General features: G+C 36.2%; 1 protein-coding gene across 15 annotated transcripts in view; it reads left to right on the plus strand.

Annotated features, from left to right (window-relative positions):
- CNTN6 (contactin 6) overlaps positions 1-17,246 on the plus strand; it is a 527,574-nt gene that overhangs the window by 453,208 nt on the left and 57,120 nt on the right. For all 15 annotated transcript variants that reach the window (XM_078350141.1, XM_078350142.1, XM_078350148.1 and 12 more), the window contains 3 exons: positions 1,223-1,359; positions 2,840-2,969; positions 4,964-5,114. In XM_078350141.1, coding sequence (XP_078206267.1) covers positions 1,223-1,359; positions 2,840-2,969; positions 4,964-5,114 — 418 coding nt within the window. The remainder of the gene's footprint in view (positions 1-1,222; positions 1,360-2,839; positions 2,970-4,963; positions 5,115-17,246) is intronic.

A 17,246-nucleotide genomic window follows, 5' to 3' on the forward strand; every position in this document is an offset into this window, starting at 1 on the left:
TAGTGAATAAATGATTCCTTTTTCTTTTCTTGGTAGACAGCTCATAAAGACTCCTTAGAAGTTGGCATGAGCTAGAGAAAAATGGATCATGTTGGTGGTCAACTCAATAACTCATCCTTTCATTTTTTTACTTTCCTGTGACTACCTCTTTTCCTGACACTCCCTAGGGCTAGCATTCTCAAATAAACACGTGGAACTCAAGCCATTTACTTAAGTTCTGCTTTTAGGGTTCAAATTTTGGTTTCCTTATTATCTACCATGTGGTCTTTTACAGGTTACCTAACATCTTTGCAAGAATCCGCTGAAAAGATTGTACAGGGAATTAAGTGCAGTTACAAATATAAAGCATCTGGCTTTCCACAACCTGAGAGTCCAAGGGAAACATCATATACTTCTATATATCCAAGGACATAACTACAGAAGAGGGATTAATTGGCACCTCTAGGCAGTTTCTAGTCAGCTCATGAAAGAGATATTCATGTTAAAACATTTAATTTCCAACTAGCCTGTTTCCATAAATAATGGTAAAAATAATACAATCTTACTTTCACATCAATTATGCCAGTTGCTTGTTGCCTTAGTACTATGAAGAAATTTCTCAAATTAGAGAAAATTTGGAAAACTCCCACCCAGGATTAAAGTAAGACATTGAACCTGTATACAACTCCAAATTTTCTCATTTCTTGTCAAGAGTTTTATCTAGAAAAAAAGAATATTGGATTATCTTTCTACCAAAATGTGAGGAGGCTCCTGTTTGATTTATGCTTCAAACAGGATTTATGTAGTTGTGTCTGATATAGGTACAGATTTATTGCCTTTAGTTTAGAACAAATATAATCAGTGAACTTTCAGATTTATTACACAGGTTCATATTTGATATACATTTTCTAACTTGACCTATGTTCTAATATTTAGCATGGACTTATTCCTTGGCCTTTTTCTACATTTTGACTTTTTCCCACAGCTCGCAAGTGGTTATACAGGTGCAGCAAAATGACAAATGACAAACATTTAACTTGAGCTAGATGCCCAATGATACTTGCAGCGGGATTTCTGTCACCCCACATTGAAGCTCCTGTGTTTCCCCTCTCTCAAATTATGTGTGTGAAATCCAACTGGACCCCATTAGCCTTGTCCTTCTGATCTATACAGCCCCTGGAATGTTGCATACTGTCTTGGATAATTGCCTTATCAAACAGTTGCACTTCCCTTTTTGAAACAGCTCCTCCAGAATGGGAACAGAAAATCCAAAATACATACCTCTCTATCTATGACAGCTTGCTTTGGGAATGTAAAGCTAATGGAAAGCCAAACCCTTGGTACACATGGTTAAAAAACGGTGAACGACTCAACCCAGAGGTAAGCAACTATGTTGATATTAAAAGTTTACCTACTCTACTAGGTAAATTTTGTTACTAGCAGTACTAGTAACTAACAGAAACAGCTAATGTTAAGGGAGTCTTTAGTATGTTCCAAGAAAGGAAGCATACACGGATTTATTTAATCCTTAAATAAACTTGCAAAGTAATCCACCTTTCAAATGAGAAAAATAAGTGTAGAGAAGACAAATAACTTTCACAAGATCACACAGCTAGTCGGTAATAGATTCATAGTTGAATATCATCATTGTCATTGTCGTCACTGACACAGATAACATTTATTGAACTCTCATACGAGCCAAGCCCTGTGTTAAATATTTGCATCCTCACGAACGCCTTATAAGAGAAATACATTGTTATTCCTTTATGTAGTTAAAGAAAATGAGTTTTGAAAAGGTTAGGCTACTTGTTTAAGGTCGCACAGCACCTAGTAAATGTTATAATTAGCATTTTAAACTTTTATTTTGGTCTGATACCAGGACCCAATTTCTTAGTCACTACCCCACATCTTGGTTTTATGAAAACTGATGACTATTTTTAAACCCTGAGGAAAGTAAAGAACTAAAGCAGTTATCCACATTTCTCAATTTAAAGCGTACTTTCTTCTACAATGCCTAGAAAATGAGTTTTTTTATCTATTAAATTATCCAGATAATTGTGTTAATTCTTCATTTTACTTTGCACGTGTGAGAATAGCCAGAGACACAAAGAACATCTGTTGTTTGGAAGTGGAATGTAATGCTGTTCTTTGTTTCAGCATCAGTGGAATTTTCTTCCTGCATGCCTTTTGCATATAACATTCTGTTTCCTCCAGCCTACTTTCCACTTCCCTAGAGGATGGTAATACATACCTTGAAATATTTAGTCTTAAGTCATATATGTGCTACTATGTCATTATGTGCACTTATGTGCACTCACAATTATAATGCTGTACCCTAAATGGTGTTCTGTAACAGATTTTGGCTGTTTAGGCACACTTTATAGTAGGCTATCAAAAGGAAGGATTTAGCTCCTCCAACTTAGAACTCAATTATAAAATTATCACATTGTTACATTTCAAATATTTTTGAAACTTTTGGAAAATGGAAAGCCAAGGTGATGTTCTAGTCATGAGATGCATATCTAATATTATTGTTAGTCATGTTTTCTGGAATAATTTGGGTGGGAGAGTATTCCAAATTATTGTGTATACCAAATAACAGGAAGTTAACATACATTTTGTACAAAGCATGCCAATTATCAAATAAGTGAGATAACATAAAACATACTACTAACCACTAAAATTAACCTAAACATATTTTCATTTTTTAAACTTAGAAATGCTGCTTAGGATCCAGTAGTATATTAATACACCAAAGTATCAGATCTCATAGATATACACAAATGTTTAATAACATATCCTGGTTAAGAGAATCCTACATTAACAGACTAGCATCTTTGTATACCTTTTCCTTCATTAGGAGAGAATTCAAATAGAAAATGGGACACTCATCATAACGATGCTGAATGTGTCGGATTCTGGTGTCTACCAATGTGCTGCAGAAAACAAATATCAGATAATTTATGCAAATGCTGAACTGAGAGTTTTAGGTAAGTCATTCATTTACAACCAACAAATTCAAAATGACATTTTAGCAAGCTATAATTATACATAATCTGAACTCAATTTTTTTGTAAATTAGCAATTGCTGTCTCATTAAATAATGGGAAATGTCTAAATTAGCTTTTTACAAAATTTAAGGTAGTGATTATTATTCTGCTTGGGCAGTGCACTGAGGCTTGAGAAAAAAAAACCACCACTGAGTGCATCCAAACCAGAAGAAGCTCTTCCAAAGCTGATTTTAGCATGAATTGTTGCGTATCACTCAAAAAATATCTATTAGGAATATTTTCAGCTTCAAATTAAAAAGTAATAAAACTTATCACAATTCACAGTGACTAAAAGAAACTGTTTTATTTATCTCTTAACAAGAGGGGCATTGGCTGCCAAGTATGGCACCTCAACTTGACAATGTTATTCTTTACACCTTCCCTTCATGATGAAAGCATCATGGTTTAAAGACGGCTGCTGTAGTTACAGAAATCAAGTGTATGCTCAAGGCAGAAGAAGAGGGAGGTTACAGAATTTATCACATTTGTTTGTTTTATTAGAAAAGCAGAATTTCCCTTAGCTTCCACAGCAAACTTCTTTTTATGTCATTAACTAGAGCTCTGTCACATGACCATCCAGACATCAAGAGGAGGTAGAAAGATAAGTCCCTTTATTGGAGAGTGCTGAGATTAAAGCAATTTGAAAATGATACTTTGGGAAATCCAGCCAGTGGTGTCTGCCACAATAAATGACTCATTGATAGCTTTCAACCCAAGGCTTTCTTAGTGGTTGGAAGAACAAAGGAGATAAAAGAGAGGAAGGATCAAATAACAAGACACAAAGTTGTATGAGCTTATGGGTGATGAGCACTCATTCATTTGTTCATTTTTTCTATCACAATTGTTTGATTGAATATTTATTATGTACTGAGCCATAGCAAAATGAAGTGACCTTTATCTTCACTGAACCTATAATTTCAAGGAGCAAAAAACTGTTAGATTTAAAATATGGCAATTCTTATGGCTAAGTATTGAGTAGTTGCTATCATTGCACGGGATGAATTGAACATAATGTAAATTGAGGACATTCCCTTTAATCTAAGATCACAAGTAAAAATGTACACCAGTCAAGTGAAGGGCAGAGAAGCAACATCTGAAAAGCCCAAAAGCAAGAGAGCAAGGCATGTCTAAAAGAACTTCGATTCACTTGAGCTTTAGATTTAAAATGGCGATTGAACACATGGATTCCAACATACATGAAGTTGGGAAGATTTAGATGCACCCCAATAGCTTAATAATTTCTTGTCCTTGTGAAGTGGCATTTGTTTAACATTTATTTAACGAGGGAAACGCCAACATAATGATACAGTATTTCTGATTTATTTCAATGATATTTTATTGCTAATAGCAAAAAGTTTTCTGATTTATTTCAGTGCTAACTGCAGTAGAATACAACTGAAATAAATCAGAAACACACACACATATATCAATATATATACATGTATGTATATATAAATGTGTGTATGTGATATATATGATCATTTTTTTTGGCTGAAATAGATTAAAATCCTTCTTCAGTCTCTTTATCTCCTTTGTTGTAAATGCTTTCAGAAAAGTGACTTTGTCTAACTTTCATCTGCCCTACCAACTTGCTTTTGTTATTGCAATGACCACCAACAAAACAAAGATAAGTTACAGTTTTTGCGCCCATATTTTGTGCCAAGCGCTATACTATAGTCCCCTGTAACTGTTATGTCATTTAATCCCCACACTATCTTCCTAAGGTAATGTCTATTGTTATCTTCATTTTACAAACAAAACATAAACTCTAAAATGTTAAGTCAGTATTTGGTCCCAGAATACCTTGAGCAAAGTAACTTGAAAAGAGGTTAGAACTATAAATATTAGATTCTGTCTAGCATAGCAAGTCACCCCTTAAGTCACTATATGTTAATTGAGTAATTTAAAAAATTTGTTTTTAATTTTGTTTTTAGCCTCAGCTCCAGATTTCTCTAAAAGTCCAGTTAAAAAGAATTCATTTGTTCAAGTTGGTGGGGATATTGTTATCGAATGCAAACCAAATGCTTTTCCCAGGGCAGCTATCTCTTGGAAAAGAGGAACAGAGACCCTTAGACAAAGCAAAAGGTAAATCAATTTTTATTTTTAAAAATATTTTAAAGTGTTTATAATATAATATCTTCCAAATTTTCAGGTTTTAGTAGGCCTTTCAAAATTTCCTCTTTTATGATAAACTTTGAGTGGCATATCCAGAGATGCCAACATTCTTTTCATGATAGTAAAAAACAAAAAGAGCTGATAAAATGAAGACCTGTTTGTATAAATTAGCTGCAGTATTTTCAGTGAATGCACTTGTAATAGATAGATTTTTAAAAATCTTTTAAGACCTTTTTCTACATTCAGTTTGAAGGCTTTTTCCCGACCCGGCCTGCTGAGAAATCAGTGCAAAGAACATTTCACAAAGGAGAGAGACACTCATTGGCACACAACTGGTGTTGTGGTTTTTAAATAGTCACACAGGTGTTCACTCTATGACAAAATGAATTCACCACATGAAGAAATGTAGAGAGATTCCTGTAGAGAAGGAAGAGAGGTTTCCTTCCATAACTGATGCAGTTGCAAAACCCTAGATCAGCACTGGCATGTTTTCTAGGAGATTTTGACAGAAAAAAAAAAAAGGTGTTTTTCTCTACTTTGTAATACTTTTTATTCTATTGTACTGAAGAGCCTTGTATACATGAAGTGAGTAGACTACAGATGCTGCTGTCTTTAATGACTCACGCATGTTACTATATAATCAGATAGCAATTAAATCCTAATGTGAATGAGCCATTGTGCTAAAGATATGAAAATAGTCCCTTTAGTTCAATGAGCTCTTCATCAGCATCATACGTTTCATGACTTAGTGCTTACCAGGACAGGCAGGTAAAAGGCCAGGTGAAAGAAAGGACAACTAAAGTGTGTTAAAAAATGATAATAATTAGTCTTGGAAGAAATGACTGTGAAGGACTAGAAAGTGAGTTCCATACCCAAAAGGGATAGTCACAACTCCAAATTCTGTCAACTGTTGCCTTGTGGGAAAATAGAACTAGGTTTGTAGAACTTCCAGTGTTTCAGAGAAACCTGGAAATCTGCATTCTGGTATTGAATCTCCCATGCCAGAAAAGTGGCCATAGGCTGGATGTGGGGACACGATTTTATCACTTCTAATCCCAATATTTCATTTGTGGCCACGGAAAAAAGATAAGAAGTTAAAACAAAAAACCAGGGGTTTCTGTGGTTTGTGTAAAGTCCCATTGTAGTTATAACTGCTGCCTTGAAGACCCTTTCCTTTTATGGTGATGTGTTCTATTAATGAGGTATATACCAGAGAGCCCCTTCTAGGGCATTCTGTCTTCCCTTATTCTATACACTTCTTTACATTCCTGGACTAAAGCCTTTCCCAGGACAGGAATTATGCCAAATTTATCTTCATATGTCCTGTACCTTAACACAGAACCAAAATTAATAAATATCTGTGGAATGAAAGAATGAGTCAAAAAGGACTAATATGTAAGGCATTGCCAGCTTTAGAGAAAGGTTGTTCTTGGGGAAATGCCTCAAGACTTAAGAACAGGTGCTTCAGAACTAAGCTGAAAGAAGAGGTGAAAGGAAACATGTTCTCTGACTCAGTTTGGGTCTCTTCTGTGTGCATTTCCTGAAAGATTTGCTCCCCACAGATTTAGATGTGAATTCTTCTTAAATGTTTCCTCATTCATTCCTAATATCGAATCAAAGTTTGAATACATGGCTGTAAAACAGAAAAACATAAGAGACCCTGCAGTATCAAACACAGCACCCTGTTCTAAGGGTCTGGACAAATTGATTAACAGTGCCTCGTTTAATAAAGTAACTTACCAAAAGAGCAGAATGATGACATTTACCTTCCACAAGCTGTAAAGGCCCAAAGGCAAAGTATGTGAGGAGGAGAAAAAAAAAGGGAGAGGAAGGATTTGAGTAAAGCTAAGATAAAGAGGAAAATAAGCACAAATAAAACTGCTTTTTAAAACAACTTTTCAGGTTTTTGTTTTATTTTATTTTGCCCCATTTGGAAAAATTCGGGGTCATTTTAGCCTCAGCACAGTACTGATAGTCATATCAGTTCAGCATTGTTTCTCTGTGCTTAAGGGAATGAGCACTGTGATATCTGTTTATAGATTATTCTTTCATTCTGTCCTTTCATTGCTTTAGGATTTCATTGCAGGTCTTAACAAAAGAAAACATGTATACAAACAAACAAACAAATTATCTCTTGAATGTGCATTCTTAAATGCTGAAAATAATTGAGCTCCAGCAGAATGTAGTAATTACAGTCACAATATCTCTGCATGGTATAGATTACATTGATCAGTAATTTTCAAAAGGTCACGCAGTCAACTCCATAAGTCTATGTCCCTGCACCCTTCCTAGTCTGTCCCTTCTGATGCCATCTGATCTGGCTGGTTTTATTAAGTGCATGGCTTCAACCTGTTTGTTGAGAAATACAGCATCTATGCTTCTGTTTGTGTTGGCCTATTGGCTTTTTTATAGTCTTATCACAGGACTTCCAAACAGATTGAAGTAAAAAATTAGAGTAGTAGTAGAAAAAATAAAGAGAGGAAGGAAGGGAGGGAGGGAGGGAGGGAGGGAGGGAGGGAGGGAGGGAGGGAGGGAGGGAGGGAAAGAGGAGGAAAGAAAGAGAGGGAGGAAGGAGGAAGGGCAAGAAGGGGCACTCATGTTTACTAGAGATGTAGTGTGGTATACGAAAAAGATTTCAGGCTCTATCCTATTGAGTGCATAACTTTGGGCAAGTCATGTGTCTTCCAAAGACTTTCATATATAAAATTAATTAGAAGTACTTCATTTTCCTAAAAGAGGAGAGAAAGTCAAACAGTTTCTTCAAGCTTGTTCAGGCCCAAGGTTGAGTATTTCTTCTACATCTTTGGTCTGAACCATTAGATGGTAGCCAAATTCTTTTTTCCCAATCAGAACTCCCTCTTCTTTTTCAAAAGAGTGTTGACAAAACAGATCCTAAATCCTAGCAAAGTAGCTACATTTAGCTTTCAAATTGTCATGACTCTAGAGAAGATAATATTAAAGAAAGCTTTAAAGAAGACTACATTACAGTAGTAGTTAATTTCACAAAATATTTTTTCTTACATTTGAACACATAAATAAAATTTATTTCATTGAGTATATGTGTATTCGTGTGGGTGGGGTGTGGGCAAATGGGTATTTAGGAATTGGGATCGGATTTCCAAAGCAAAGGAAATTAAATATATTAGGAGCCAGGGACAGACTATTGGGCATAAAGGTTGACTTTGCAATTAATTTTTAGATTTGATTGCAAATGCAAGGTTTATTGCATGTGTACATACACTATTCATGCTATATTTGAAAGGAGCACTAGAGATAATCTAGCCCATTTTCTGAAATTACAGTACCAGATCCTAAACTCAAACACAGAATACTGAGTCCAGGACACATTTTTTAATGCCACACCAGGCTGATTATTTCACTTAAATAGCTATTTATATAACACATATAACTTCCACCATCTCACACCTCTGCTAAAGTATGACAGAGTTGTATATGTAGGAAGAATAAAAGAGTCAGATAAAGAAAAAAAAAGTTCAAATTTTTACAATGATTTCATGTAGAAATAGTTTCTGGTTCTTGACCTTGGAAATACCTATGTGAGGAAATGTATATTTTTAGTTTCTGCTATAAAACTTCTATATGGTACTGTCTACTTTGAAATTTCATTGTCACTAACTCTTGCAGCCAATAAAGTATAACTACCTTGAGATGGTTAAGAGGGCTCTAAAGAAGCCTATTCAAAGTAATCAGACTGAATTGCTGACTTATAAAAAATGGCGGCAATATATATTTTGACAATTTCTTCTAGTCTTACGTGAATTGAAACAGCTTCCATCACACAGCTAGTAAGTGAAGAAGCTTACACTTGGTGCCAAGTCTTCTGACTCTGTATTCACGTCCTTTCCTTTCTATGGTTAATGGAGAACACACTCTTCAGTTTTTGAAAGGCTATTGTCACATGATTCGAGGTAATTTGATGTGTTGCTAATTCAGACTAAATAACATTTCCCAATACAGTGAACATGTTTATTAGTCGATGTGCCTTAATTGAATTCTTGGGTGTTTTAAGAGTTCTATTCCTAAAACAAGGATCTATATTCATAGCAGCCTGTCAGAGGAGAAAAGTATTTCTTGCATTAAAAATAGGCAGATGGCATTACAGAGTCCAAAGGCAGCCTGCTTTCCTGCTAGGAATGAATGGTCATGCAGCATCTGTCTCATTCTTTTTAGACCTACCAGTGGTTTAGAAATGCACTTAATATTGAAGAGAATCAAAGGGAATATTCCTGCAGGAGAAACCAGGAAGCGCTGGGAATTAGAAAAGAGGGGTTGTGGTCCTAGATCAATCACTGATAAGTGGTATGACCTTGAATAGAAATGCTAGACTCCTGGTTTTTTTGTTTTTTTTTTGAGGCCACTCTTTCCTGGATTTATCTTAAGATGAAATAATATAAAAACAATTTTAAGAAATATTAAACACTATATTCATATAGTGTCTGTTTGCACAGAGATTACATTTTAAAAATCAATAAAAACCCTACCTCAGGGGGTTAAAATTGAAAGTTCTATCTTAGTTATAACTTTATATATGTTTTAATGATTTGCTTGGGTGACCAAGTGACTTAGCCAAACATGGAAATTGCTGTGATTTGTCAAAACAGCTAAAATGATTCAGTTAGATGGAATCAGAATTTACAGAGATCCCTATCAGCTAGGCTGTAAGCTCCATGAAGACACCGAGCACCATTCTTTAATTCACTGCTAGCATCCAAGGCCTAGCATCCAAGGCAAACCTGGATTATAGCACACATTCAATAAATATTTTCTGTGTTGCTAAATTTAAAAAAGTTAAAGTTTAATTGGTTTAACTAACTTTAGGGATTTTGCAGCTAAACCAAAAATTTTAATAATGAATAGACCCATGGTATGAATATTCATGTATTAATTTCTTCATTCATTCTGCATGTATTTGCTGAACACCTACCATAACCTAACTGGGTGCTGGGGATAAAATGTTAAACCAGGTAGTCACATGACATAAAACATTCTTCTTGCCTTTTCTTATGATAATGTTTTTCTTTAAAGTTATTTGAAGTCAAAGATCTGGGTTGAAGTCCCAGTTCTACTTCTTAGTTGATAACTTCCAGCAAGTCCCACTTGGCAGGTTCTCGGTTCATTTTAGAGAAAAATAGTACTTGACTCTCTGATGAGGTTATATGAGACTCAAATAGTGTGTGTGGAAGGACAGGTGAGCTCTACACACAATGCTACATTGGATGTATTTATTGCTGTCACCGTGACTTGTATGCATATCCCAGTTGTGCGTGCTTACCTCTGGCAGCCAAGGAACAGCAACGGAGTATCAGGATGAATACAGATTAAGTTTATCTCTGCAAGGCATTCTCAGGCAACTGAGGGAATCAGTTTCACATCTGCTAAGTTTGATTAATCACTTCTTTTTTTCCTTGTGGATCTACTTAGCAAATGAACTGACAGAAATCAAAGTTCTAGATTTGTCTCCTTATGCCCAGTGACTGCTGTCTACCTACTCAGGGATCACCTCCTGAATTTAATAGGAAATGTTAACCCACTGGAGAGACAGTTTGATGTTGTTTTCTGACAGGCAGCATTAAATACAATGCCTGAATTACCTGGGGTTTGGTCATAGTGGACACACGAGCTTTCATCAATAAAAACAAAGAGATGGAGAAAGGAAATTTTGTCCAATTATTGAAAGAATAACATTATTCAGTTGAATCTGGTTGGGTGCAGTGGCTCATGCCTGTAATCCCAGCACTTTGGTAGGCCAAGGTAAAGGGACTGCTTGAGCTCAGGAGTTCAAGCCTGGGCAACCTAGTGAGATCCTGTCTCCACAAAAATAAAAAAAATAAAAAATAAATGAGCTGGGATGTGGTGGTACACCCCTGTGGTGCCAGCTAATGGTTGGGTGTGGGGGGGGGGTGCTGAGGTGGGAGAATAACTTGATCCCAGGATGTTGAGGCTGCAGTAAGCCATGATTGTGCCACTGCACTCCAGCCTGGGTAACAGATGAAGACCCTGTTTCAAAAAACAAACAAACGAACGAAAACTGAATCTATAAGCAATTGACAGCATTTTCTCTCACTTTCCTAAAAAAAAGGTCTATTGCATTTTGCCCTGATTTTTTTCAAATAAATAAATAAAATAAAATTCAGCTAAAAGTCAAACAAATTGTCATAAATATTGACAATAACCACTTTAAGCACTTTTTATATGCTGGGTGGTGTACCAGGCACTTTACATATCTCAAAACATTAAAGCACATTTTTTTCATAATCAGATATGTTTCTGAGGATCATAGTTGGCACCCATTACATGATTAAAATCTGTATCATTTTTACCCCAATAATCTCAAAGAGCTAAATACAAAGGCATTTTGAAATTTACAGAGAATCAAACTGACTCAATTATAGAGATTCTACCCCTTGGCAATTGTTTTCAGAATGTGATCATATATCTCAGAATCGAAATAAGTGGATAGCTGAACTCTCTGGAGTCATTTCCATTACCTTTACCTACTTAACCCAAGTATATGTATCTGTGGAAAGGTGTTTTCAAATCATGGATTCTGTGTGATTTATCCTACAGTAATGCCACTCTTAAAATCTGTGTGGCCCTGGGCACTTGGCAAATGCATGTACGTTGTGGGAAACAGTGAACCCATCAGGTGGATTGGAGTCTTACTCAATTATTGAACAAGCAGTGTTTCTTCAATATTTTTGCCTTCAAGCCTCATAGAGCAAACTCACTGCATTTCCTGTCTGGCTCCACAATACCCAGACATTTTCCTCTTGAACACCATATTCCATTGTGGGAAAGCTACACAAGGAAGGTGTAAAGATGGTAGGGAAAGTGGAAAGCAGGAGGAGGAAGCCAATGTAAGAAAGAAGGAGATGAGGGAGAAAGATGAGAGAAAGAATCAGGGAATTCCCTATGATAAGACAGAAGTGCTAGTTATTGAGCAAGTCACTGGATCTTTCTTTACTTCATGGATAAAAAGGTCTCGGGAAGGCCTGTTTGAAAGCCCTTAGCATAATGCCTGACAAAGAAAAGGTGCAGGAAAACAATTAGTTCGTCTATTCTTCTCATTGCTAAATTATGTGGACAAAGCAGTTCTTCTAGTTACACAGCCCATTGCCCTATACTTAGCTACCATGACATTTTCTTCTTGGAGGTTTTGCCCAATCATCTTACCTGTGGAGGCACCAGCTAATGGGAGTCTGCCTGCCTGAATGCAAGACAGCCAATTACATGATTCTCTGTCCCTGTCTGACACTTCTCTATATATTTTACAATATCTACCTTCTAAATCATTACTGTTCCTTTTGCTTTTACCTTTACTCCCAAGTGCTTATTCTTAATAAAATATCTCCGCTGCACATGCCTTTTCAAGACAACATTAGACGTTATGCAGCAACTGCAAAGCAGGCTTCTCTATCCCTTCCTCCTCCTTGCAGACATTCCTAATGGAACAAGCAAATAAACTTAATTTTATTTTGTATCACCAACTACTTAATGTAATAGTGCTTAGTACATCAGGTAGCATGAGTATCAAATAGGCAAATGAACCATATGTTCTGGTGTTTAAGGAAGAATGGCACTCTGCATAATGCCAGGCTTATTACAATCTCCCTTCTGTGCTGCTTCTTTGTAATAAAATTTTAAATTGTTCATACTCAACTCCTGATAGCCTTGTTAAGGTGAGCCTTTCCAAGGGAATACATGTTGAAGATGTCAAGTGCCATATGATAGTCTTGCCTGTGTCACATGAAGACGTAACAAGCTAAAATCCTGTGTGTGCCCCTGTCAGTGCTGCTTTCATTTTCCCCTCTTGCCTTCCAATCCTCCTTTCTTTATTCTCACCGGCCTCCACCGATCTGGGGCACTCACCTTTCACACGGTGCCTGCAGAACCACCCACCTGCCATGGTTTGAAAGAGCTCCGGTTCATTAAAGATATAAAGCCTGCCTTTAAATCCAGCCTGCCTAACTGAGTATGTGCTGTTTTACCCCGCTGCCTTGTGTTGGCCTATTACTGCTCTAGTCTCCCTCCTCTGTTTTTGTGATGGATAATGACATCCTGTGACTTTCAACCAAGGGTAAATAGGACAAAGCAAAGAAGTTTCACAAAATAAATGGCATCTTATAAATTCTTAAACTGTATCTTACAACAGAAAATGGGTAGGCTTCCTTGTAAAGTGGTTGTGAATTCATGGGCTGCTATATCAGTCGGTTTCAAATTTGATCATGCATAATAAGAATCTTGTGATAATTGTGAAAAATACAGATCCCAGAGCCATGCCCATGATTTTGATTTAGTAGGGGTGGAGTAGGTTAAGGAATCTGAATTTATATAAGTGCACTCCTTTTGCCTTCAAGAGAGGCAGAAGTTGTTGAATATCACATAGAGGAGCACTTGTTTGGTGCATACGTATGTACTTAAATAGAAATGTGCTTCATTTTATCTCTGTTCCACTCCAGAAGTTTGCTTCCTGTCCTAACAGTTCAGCCGTTCATTTCATCTCACTGTTAAAGAGATGTAAATCCATAGTTCTCTCACTTTTTGAAAATATGAATATAATTGGCTGTAGAATGGTATCTACTTACTTTTACCCCTTGCTTCTAATTTCTGAGTGACATTTATATCTTTAAAATTTTATATAAATATTCAACAGCAATAATTTTAAAGAAAGAAAAGGTCAATTACTCATGTAATTTATACAAATGACCTATTGTTCTTGGTTTGATTTTTGAGAAAAGAAGTAGTTGCTTGATATATTTTAAAGTATAATGTCCTTTTTTATTTTCTTAAAATAAAAAGGTTTGATAACAGATATTTTTTATATCCGCACCTTCTAATGCCACTGAGTATATTTTAAAACAAATAAAAATAAATAAATAGAAAAAGAATTGCTGTCTATGACAATCCAGTTGAAGAAATAAAAGCTGGAGTAACAGTGTAGAAATCAGTCTTGTTAATATCTTCCAAACAAGCAGTGAAACTGTCAGAGCACTTTTTTCTTTTTTATCCACTGACTATAATTTTTCGTTTCTATTTTCCTTTTTTTCCACATTGGAACTTTAAAATTTTTTTTCAAAAGAAATTTATGCAAGAATACCTTTTACAACACAGAAAAAATTGAACAAATCAGGCAAATGTCCTGGAGGAAGAACCAGAGCCCCACTCAATGCCCTCCTCATTTCCTCTCACCTAAAGCTCTACCATTTGCCCTAAAAATCCCCAACTCTCCGGAGAGCATAGTTTGAGGACTCCTAATTTGAAATGACAAATCTGATTCTCAAGTGTGACTTGTCAAACTCTTCATTTATTTATAAGTACAGTGGCAAACCAATTTGACAGGCCTTGTGAAAGATTATGAGTTTATAAATTTGAATGAGCTGAGTCTCCAGGGGAAGGCAGCTCTTGGGCAGTGGGGCATGGGTCACTACTAACATGTGAAGAAAGTGAGAGAAATTCACCAACTTGGCTTACAGGAGTCCAGAAATACTTCAACAGGTTGGAGGTAACTGAGCTGGCACTTGAAGACTGAGTGGAAATTTTTCCCGGAAGAGAAAAGTAGGAGGTACAGGCTTATTATGTGACTATCTTACTCTATATTTGGTATCTAGACTTGGTACAATTTCAGAATTTTGAGTACGGATTTCCCGTCCTCAATACAAAACACGCTTCCCAAGTCCTCTAAGTACAAGTAAAGGGGACTCAAATCACTTTGTGAATCATCCAACAGTTGACTACTTGACTACTCAAGGGATGCTTGGACATACATAATAACACATATTTTCATTCCATCTCCAATTAAATTAACCAAATACAGCCATAAATCTATCCTCCTCATATATAACCCTGAGTTTCATCATATAAAAATGATGATGATAATGACAATATTCATTATACAGTATCCATCAAGGGCAGATAATGGTTAAGATGTTTGATACATCATTTCATTGACTTTTTACAACATACCCATGAGAGGCATTTATTTATATTTTTAGATGGGTAAAACTAAGGCTTAGAGAAGTCAAGCATCATACTGGACTCAGTTAGTGATAGAAAAGCATTCAGTTCCAGGAAGCTCTGACTCCAAAGCCTTGTATCATCTTAAACATCACACTGCAGGATTTGAATTAGATTTCTGGTGAATTATAATGTCCATCTGTGGAACTAAAGGTAGACCTTCATAATGTACATTTTTTTGGTTTCTTCAGAGTTATACTAAAATATCTTCTGAAAATAGTGATATGCAAGGTAAAACTTTATATCACTAAAAGGTATAAAATAAGTCAACATGTTGACCAAATACCTTCCAGTGTCACAGAAACTTAAATACACAATGTTAAAATGACTGACTGGATTTTTCACTTCTTTTTGGGGCAAGGGGGTGGGGCGGGGGGAATGGAGTCTCACTCTGTCGTCCAGGCTGGAGTAGAGTGGCATGATCTCAGCTCACTGCAACCTCTGCCTCCCGGGTTCAAGCAATTCTCCTGCCTCAGGCTCCTGAGTACCTGGGATTACGGTCACGTGCCACGGCACCCAGCTAATTTTCACATTTTTAATAGAGAGGGGGTTTCACCATGTTGGTCAGCCTGGTCTTGAACTTCTGACCTCGTGATCCACCTGCCTCAGACTCGCAAAGTGCTAGGATTACAGGCATGAGCCACTGGCCCCAACAGACTGGATTTTTAATGTGACGTATAATGCAATTTGTTATTATGTGTAGACATAGATATGTAAATTCAATAAACAGGTATAAAGTCGCTAAGCTCCACAAAGGAGTTCGTCTAGGTATAAAACTGAGTATCATAACTAAGAAGAAAATGTTGAAGGTAGCAGACAAAGAGTCATAATACCCAGGTTGGTCCCCTATTCTCAGCCACTTTTGTAAACCTAGTTTTATAGACTCTGTGGAATGCTATAATTCAGTAGGCAAAGGGAATCCAGGATGGAAATTCCACTAGTATCCATCACTTTCAAAAACATGTTCAATCTTGATACTCAAGTTTCCAGATACTCATGTCCTGAAATCATCAGAATACAGGGAGCTGGAGTGAAAGGGCTAATAATTATTAGTGTTCCAGCCCAGTTCTCTCACTTTTTTATATGTGAAGGAAGCCAAGAACCTTAGTGTTAAAGTTGCTAGTGTAAGGTCATCTGATGTGAATCTCCTCTGTCTATCCCAAAGTTTGCAGCAGAAACCACTTTACATTTATAAAACTTCAAAGTCCTGAGGAAATCACACAATAGGTTCATAATCATGAATGTAATAAAAGCATAGCCAGAATGTCCTCACATGTTCAGACTTCTCCATTCTGTTCTGCACAACTCTCTTCTCCTTTGTGTGTTCAATTGGTTCTCCTCTAGTTACTTTGGGAGCATAGTTTTTTTTGTTTTGTTTTTTATTTCTTTTAAGTCCTGCATTCACAAACTTTTTTGTGCTTTGCCGACTTCATACTTTCTCATCTTTTCTTTTGATTTACTTGGGCTGTAACACATGTTAGCATATGAATCTATATTAATTCTCTTTCCTGTTCTCAGGCATCTCAAAATGTTGCAGTAAATGGAGACATTTTATCTTTCCCTTCTTCTACTGAAGAGCTAAATATTACTCTTAGGCCTATTTCACTGGATTAATTTAGTTAGGCTTTCCATCTGAGGCTGTTTTGTTAATGTTAAATCACATTTCCTTAATGTTTTATGGGAGTCAGCTAGCAGCACACTCTTTGGCATGCTGTCGAAATAAAGACATATCATGGCACCAAATAATTATATTATTTAGCAACTGCTCTTATCTACCATCTCCTAATTTGTGCCATAATTCAGTCACCCTGAATCTGTGTTTGTGTTGTGTCAGACACTACAAAGATGACATGTAAATTATTTGTGTATATTAAACCAGGAGGCACATTTTGATAAATTTAGAGGTGTGACTATTCGGTGCTTACTTTCTGCTCTGGAATTTAAGACAGTTGAACCAAAGACTTAATATTGAATCATCTGTTCACTCCAGTAGTTACACACTAGTCGTAAATATAAGTACAGACAGGAGGAATTCTGAAAAAATAGAAACTGACACAAGTAATGTTC

This window comes from Callithrix jacchus, chromosome 15 (assembly GCF_049354715.1).
Source record: "Callithrix jacchus isolate 240 chromosome 15, calJac240_pri, whole genome shotgun sequence".
Classification (NCBI taxonomy): Eukaryota; Metazoa; Chordata; class Mammalia; order Primates; family Cebidae; genus Callithrix; species Callithrix jacchus.